The sequence below is a fragment of the Lethenteron reissneri genome, unplaced genomic scaffold (assembly GCF_015708825.2).
Source record: "Lethenteron reissneri isolate LAM-NWPU_2019-01 unplaced genomic scaffold, ASM1570882v1 scaffold_1639, whole genome shotgun sequence".
Classification (NCBI taxonomy): Eukaryota; Metazoa; Chordata; class Hyperoartia; order Petromyzontiformes; family Petromyzontidae; genus Lethenteron; species Lethenteron reissneri.
Genome location: NW_026891376.1, coordinates 3,696,625 through 3,704,124, shown reverse-complemented (window position 1 = coordinate 3,704,124; position 7,500 = coordinate 3,696,625). Strand labels below are relative to the sequence as shown.

The 7,500-nt window shown below is 54.7% G+C and overlaps 1 protein-coding gene across 1 annotated transcript in view; it reads left to right on the top strand.

The window, feature by feature from the left end:
- Positions 1 to 2,852: 2,852 nt before the first annotated feature.
- The window catches only part of RNF166 (ring finger protein 166), a 6,040-nt gene continuing 1,392 nt past the window's right edge, over positions 2,853 to 7,500 (top strand). Inside the window, exons 1-5 of the mRNA XM_061547086.1 lie at positions 2,853 to 3,035; positions 4,674 to 4,830; positions 5,489 to 5,601; positions 6,198 to 6,312; positions 6,923 to 7,055. Of these exons, the coding sequence (XP_061403070.1) occupies positions 2,866 to 3,035; positions 4,674 to 4,830; positions 5,489 to 5,601; positions 6,198 to 6,312; positions 6,923 to 7,055 (688 nt within the window). The 5' untranslated portion in view covers positions 2,853 to 2,865. The remainder of the gene's footprint in view (positions 3,036 to 4,673; positions 4,831 to 5,488; positions 5,602 to 6,197; positions 6,313 to 6,922; positions 7,056 to 7,500) is intronic.

Here is a 7,500-nt window from a genome sequence, read left to right as displayed (position 1 = left end):
CTGCAAGCGTATCATTAAATAAATACACATTTCAATTCCTTATAGGGAGAATCAAACACTAATTAACTGATTACTGACGTAGCGTATCATTACAGCAACACACATTGCAACCGGTTACTCATCTCCAACTCACATCGTAACAATTGCCTGCTTACTAATCTATTATATAATTACAATAACTACCCCCCTCCAATTCAAATCGTTTCACCTGATGAGTTGATGAGTTGATGAGTTGATGAAGACGTCACCCCGCTGCTGCTGCTGCTCTATATAAGAACGGGAGCAAGGGAAGTCGTCACCATTCTGGCGAATTGCCCGATGATGGTGGATGTAATCACCAGCGAAACGTCGTACTACTCAAACGTTGTAAATATCGTGGATTCACGCTTCAACACACAGGTGGGCTAAAGCAATGAACTATTTTGTCTTTTGTCAACGTGACTCTTTGTTTTGCTGATTGGTCGTGTCGGGTGGTGGAGGGTTACGACACATTTATAAATAACGCGATCTGAACCCAAAAACGTTCATTATGAACTTTACCAATTACCCGGCCCATTGATTAACATGGGACTGGGGGTCTACTTCTCTCACACCCCCTACCACTTTCCCGCTCCCCCCCCCCCCCCCCATTGATTAACATGGGACTGGGGGTCTACTTCTCTCACACCCCCTACCACTTTCCCGCTCCACCCCCCCCCCCCCCATTGATTAACATGGGACTGGGGGTCTACTTCTCTCACACCCCCTACCACTTTCCCGCTCCACCCCCCCCCCCCCCCATTGATTAACATGGGACTGGGGGTCTACTTCTCTCACACCCCCTACCACTTTCCCGCTCCACCCCCCCCCCCCCCATTGATTAACATGGGACTGGGGGTCTACTTCTCTCACACCCCCTACCACTTTCCCGCTCCACCCCCCCCCCCCCCCCCCATTGATTAACATGGGACTGGGGGTCTACTTCTCTCACACCCCCTACCACTTTCCCGCTCCACCCCCCCCCCCCCCCCCCCCATTGATTAACATGGGACTGGTGGTCTACTTCTCTCACACCCCCTACCACTTTCCCGCTCCACCCCCCCCCCCCCCCATTGATTAACATGGGACTGGGGGTCTACTTCTCTCACACCCCCTACCACTTTCCCGCTCCACCCCCCCCCCCCCCCCCATTGGATTAACATGGGACTGGGGTCTACTTCTCTCACACCCCCTACCACTTTCCCGCTCCACCCCCCCCCCCCCCCCCCCCCCCATTGATTAACATGGGACTGGTGGTCTACTTCTCTTACACCCCCTACCACTTTCCCGCTCCACCCCCCCCCCCCCCCCCCATTGATTAACATGGGACTGGGGGTCTACTTCTCTCACACCCCCCTACCACTTTCCCGCTCCAACCTCCCCATTGATTAACATGGGACTGGTAGTCTACTTCCCTGACACACCTGCACCCTACCACTTTCCCGCTCCACCCCCCCCCCCATTGATTAACATGGGACTGGTGGTCTACTTCTCTCTCACCCCCCTACCACTTTCCCGCTCCACCCCCCCCCCCCCCCCCCCCCATTGATTAACATGGGACTGGTGGTCTACTTCTCTCACACCCCCCTACCACTTTCCCGCTCCAACCTCCCCATTGATTAACATGGGACTGGGGGTCTACTTCTCTCACACCCCCCTACCACTTTCCCGCTCCAACCTCCCCATTGATTAACATGGGACTGGTAGTCTACTTCCCTGACACACCTGCACCCTACCACTTTCCCGCTCCACCCCCACCCCCATTGATTAACATGGGACTGGTGGTCTACTTCTCTTACACCCCCCTACCACTTTCCCGCTCCACCCCCACCCCCATTGATTAACATGGGACTGGTGGTCTACTTCTCTCTCACCCCCCTACCACTTTCCCGCTCCACCCCCCCCCCCCCCCCATTGATTAACATGGGACTGGTGGTCTACTTCTCTCTCACCCCCCTACCACTTTCCCGCTCCACCCCCCCCCCCCCCCATTGATTAACATGGGACTGGTGGTCTACTTCTCTCTCACCCCCCTACCACTTTCCCGCTCCACCCCCCCCCCCCCATTGATTAACATGGGACTGGTGGTCTACTTCTCTCTCACCCCCCTACCACTTTCCCGCTCCACCCCCCCCACCCCATTGATTAACATGGACTGGTGGTCTACTTCTCTCTCACCCCCCTACCACTTTCCCGCTCCAACCTCCCCATTGATTAACATGGGACTGGTAGTCTACTTCCCTGACACACCTGCACCCTACCACTTTCCCGCTCCACCCCCACCCCCATTGATTAACATGGGACTGGTGGTCTACTTCTCTCTCACCCCCCTACCACTTTCCCGCTCCACCCCCCCCCCCCCCCCCCCCATTGATTAACATGGGACTGGTGGTCTACTTCTCTGACACCCCCCTACCACTTTCCCGCTCCAACCTCCCCATTGATTAACATGGGACTGGTGGTCTACTTCTCTCACACCCCCCTACCACTTTCCCGCTCCACCCCCACCCCCATTGATTAACATGGGACTGGTGGTCTACTTCTCTGACACCCCCCTACCACTTTCCCGCTCCAACCTCCCCATTGATTAACATGGGACTGGTGGTCTACTTCTCTGACACCCCCCTACCACTTTCCCGCTCCAACCTCCCCATTGATTAACATGGGACTGGTGGTCTACTTCTCTCACACCCCCCTACCACTTTCCCGCTCCAAATCTTGGACAACCTCCCCATTGATTAACATGGGACTGGTGGTCTACTTCCTTTGCACTCCTGCACCCTACCACTTTCCCGCTTCGTCTTCCTCACCCCCCCTCCCCCATTGATCTTCTCTCCCGCGGTAACAATGGCGCTGTTTCGTAGCTTCGCCTCAGCTCAGCTTAGACAGCGAAAAAAACAACAACAGCAACAAGAAGATGATCATGATGATGATGATCAGGAGATTGTCGACGCATTAACCTGCCCCATCTGTCTGGAAGTTTACACGAAGCCAGTGACTATTGGATGTGGACACACGTAAGTCACCTATTGTTTTTAATTTATCGTCATTATAACCTTAATGTAAATATACAAATGGATTTAATTGTTTTACAGAATGCTGTGGCGCGAATTGTAAACGTTACGATTCTGTTCGCGGTGGGCGATTTTGTGCAAATTATCGTGAGGTGAATTATCGTAATAATATAATTATTATAATAATAACAATATTTTTAAAATACAAAATCTTAGCATTGTTAATTCATCTTTGCATCGTGCTTTTCCTCAATTGTAAAATTTAAAATGTGAATAATTATTGTTAACAACGCATCTTTAATTATTATATTAATAATCAATACTAAATTATTGATTATTAATTTTGCCATCGGTCGGTGTTTGAGGCGTCAATGCAAATCGATTCGAGCGATTTCGCCTCCTGGGCTTGGGAATGTCCTCATCCAGCAGTGGATTAGCTGCTGCTGCTGACGGGTCTCTATTGTGTGAGTCTGTGGGTCTCTGTGAGAGTCTGTGGGTCTCTGCTGTGTGAGTCTGTGGGTCTCTGCTGTGTGAGTCTGTGGGTCTCTGCTGTGCGAGTCTGTGGGTCTCTGCTGTGTGAGTCTGTGGGTCTCTGCTGTGTGAGTCTGTGGGTCTCTGCTGTGTGAGTCTGTGGGTCTCTGCTGTGTGAGTCTGTGGGTCTCTGCTGTGTGAGTCTGTGGGTCTCTGCTCTGTGATGAGTCTGTGGGTCTCTGCTCTGTGATGAGTCTGTGGGTCTCTGCTCTGTGATGAGTCTGTGGGTCTCTGCTCTGTGATGAGTCTGTGGGTCTCTGCTCTGTGATGAGTCTGTGGGTCTCTGCTCTGTGATGAGTCTGTGGGTCTCTGCTCTGTGATGAGTCTGTGGGTCTCTGCTCTGTGATGAGTCTGTGGGTCTCTGCTGTGTGATGAGTCTGTGGGTCTCTGCTGTGTGATGAGTCTGTGGGTCTCTGCTGTGTGATGAGTCTGTGGGTCTCTGCTGTGTGATGAGTCTGTGGGTCTCTGCTGTGATGAGTCTGTGGGTCTCTGCTCTGTGATGAGTCTGTGGGTCTCTGCTCTGTGATGAGTCTGTGGGTCTCTGCTCTGTGATGAGTCTGTGGGTCTCTGCTCTGTGATGAGTCTGTGGGTCTCTGCTGTGTGATGAGTCTGTGGGTCTCTGCTGTGTGATGAGTCTGTGGGTCTCTGCTGTGTGATGAGTCTGTGGGTCTCTGCTCTGTGATGAGTCTGTGGGTCTCTGCTCTGTGATGAGTCTGTGGGTCTCTGCTCTGTGATGAGTCTGTGGGTCTCTGCTCTGTGATGAGTCTGTGGGTCTCTGCTCTGTGATGAGTCTGTGGGTCTCTGCTGTGTGATGAGTCTGTGGGTCTCTGCTGTGTGATGAGTCTGTGGGTCTCTGCTGTGTGATGAGTCTATGGGTCTCTGCTGTGTGATGAGTCTGTGGGTCTCTGCTGTGTGATGAGTCTGTGGGTCTCTGCTGTGTGATGAGTCTGTGGGTCTCTGCTGTGTGATGAGTCTGTGGGTCTCTGCTGTGTGATGAGTCTGTGGGTCTCTGCTGTGTGGTGAGTCTATGGCTCTCTGCTGTGTGGTGAGTCTGTGGGTCTCTTATGAGTCTATCCACCCCCCCCCCCTCTCGACCCCCCACCCCTCCAGCTTCTGCGGCGAGTGTCTGTGGCCGTGTGTGCAGCTCCGCTCTCCGCACTGCGCCCTCTGCCGATCGCCCTTCGACCCCCGCGGCGCCCGCAGAGCGAGCGACACGGAGCGGCAGCTGGCGGCCCGTGAGGTGCCCTGCAGGGGCTGCTCAAAAAAGGTGAAGTATGGCCCCTGAGACTCGGCCCGGCCCCCCCTTTCCCTGGCCCCCCCCCCCGCTCCGCTCCGCTACGAACTCGTCCATGAGCCCACGGCCACCGCCGTCAAAGAAACGATGAAGGCAAAGGTCCCCCGTGTAGGCTGTAGGGGCAAGTGCTGTTAGCGAGCGGCTGTGAAGGCCGGCACGGTGGCACACGAGGGGTGGGTGGCCAGCACCGCCACCACCGCCACCACCACCACCACCACAACCTCCACCAACACTGCCACTGCCACCACCACCTTCACCATCGCCGCCGCCACCAACAACAGCGGTGGTGGTGACGCCGATTGTCTGAACGTGGTCCTGGGCCTCCCCTAGGTCGGCTCGGCCTCAAATGAGTGACCTGGTGCGGCGACGGTGGTGGTGGTGGCGGTGGTGGTGAACATTGCAACTGGGGAGACAAAGGCGGCCGGGCGTGGTGCTGGCCACCCACCCCCTCTGTGCTACAGCGCCCGTAGCCTTCACAGGTGCTGCTACTAACAGCACTTGCCCCTACTGCCTTGTTAGAGGCTACACGGGGGACCTTTGTCTGTGTCTATAAACACTGTTGCTGCTAACAGCACTTGCCCCTACAGCCCCGCTAGAGGCTACACGGGGACCTTTGTCTGTATCTTTGCAGGTGAGCCTGGCGAAGATGCGAACCCACACGGCGTCGTGTCCCAAGGTGGTGGAGCAGAGCTCCACCTTCCCCAAGTTCACCCCCATCAGCTCCACCACACAGCCCCTACCTTGGTGAGTAACTCACCCGCTCACCCGCTCACTCGCTCACCCGCTCACTCACTCACCCGCTCACTCACCCGCTCACTCACTCGCCCGCTCACTCACTCGCCCGCTCACTCACCCGCCCACTCACTCACCCGCTCACTCACTCACCCGCTCACTCGCTCACCCGCTCACTCGCTCACCCGCTCACTCGCTCACCCGCTCACTCGCTCACTCACTCACCCGCTCACTCACTCACCCGCTCACTCACTCACCCGCTCACTCACTCACCCGCTCACTCACTCACCCGCTCACTCACCCACCCGCTCACTCATCCACTCGCTCATTAACTCATCCACTCGCTCATTAACTCATCCACTCATCCACTCATTAACTCGCCACACAGCACATACCTTGGTGAGTCACTCACTCACCTACCCACTCACCACACACACGCAGTGTGTGTTCATGATGGCAGTGATGGTGATAATGGTGATGTTGGTGTGATATTGGTGGTGGTGGTGGTGATGAGGGTGATGATGATTATGGTGATAACGTTGATTATGGTGATAACGTTCATAATGGTGGTGATGATTGGGGTGATGATGGTGATGTTTGATGTGCAGCGATGTCCCGAACCGCTGCACGTTCACGTGTCCGTACTGCGGCGCACGGAACCTCGACCAGCCCGGCGTGGTGCGGCACTGCACGGCAGAGCACCGGGAAGACGGCAACCGCGTGGTACCACCATCATCACCACCACCACTACCACCACTACCACCACTACCACCACCACCACTACTACCACTACTACCACCAGAACCACAATCACCACCACCGCTATCACCACTACTACTACCACCAGAACCACAATCACCACCACCGCTACCACAACCACCACCACCACCACAACGCAATGCCGAAGCATTCACCTTGATTTCGATTAATTTGTGTTTTTTTATTGTGTAACGCCATCCCCGTCACCTGCATCTCGCTCCTACTGCTGCTATTGTTACTACTAATACTGCTGTTACTATTGTCACTGCTGCTATTGTCACTGCTGCTGCTATTGTTACTACTAATACTGCTGCTGCTGCTATTGTTGCTGCTGCTACTGCTGCTGCTATTGTTACTACTCCTACTATTGTCACTGCTGCTGCTATTGTTGCTGCTGCTATTATTGCTGCTGCTGCTATTGTTGCTGCTGCTACTGCTGCTGCTATTGTTACTACTCCTGCTATTGTTGCTGCTATTGTTGCTGCTGCTGCTGCTGCTATTGTTGCTGCTGCTGCTGCTGCTATTGTTGCTGCTGTTGCTGCTGCTGCTGCTACTGTTGCTGCTGCTTCTGCAGGTGTGTCCCATCTGCGTGTCGATGCCGTGGGGAGACCCCAACTACCGCAGCTCCAACTTCATCCAGCACCTGGTCCACAGACACAAATTCTGCTACGACACCTTTGTGGTAAGCGAAGACAAAGCTCCCCCGTGTAGCCTCTAACACACTGTAGGGGCAAGTGCTGTTAGCGAGTAGCAGCGTCTATGAAGGCCGGCACGGCACACGAGGGGGGTGGGTGGCCAACACCACGCCCGGCCGCCTTTGTCTCCCCAGTGCCGATGTTTACTAGACTACAGCGCACCAGGTACTCGTTTTGAGGCTGAGTCGACCTAGGGGAGGCCCAGGACCGGTTCAGGAATTCGTCACTGGTGGTGTTTGCCGTGAGCGGGAATCGAACTCGGGTGGCCGGGTTTGTAGTGCAGTGTAGCGTTAACCACTGCACCACCGCTCCACACCTACACACACGCCTACACCCGCACACGCCTACACACACCTCCACCTACAGTCGTGTGTAGTGTATAGTGTATACGTGACTTTACCGAAAGAACCAAGAAGATGAATCCCTGCAGTCACGAAAGCTTTAAATCGAAATGTAG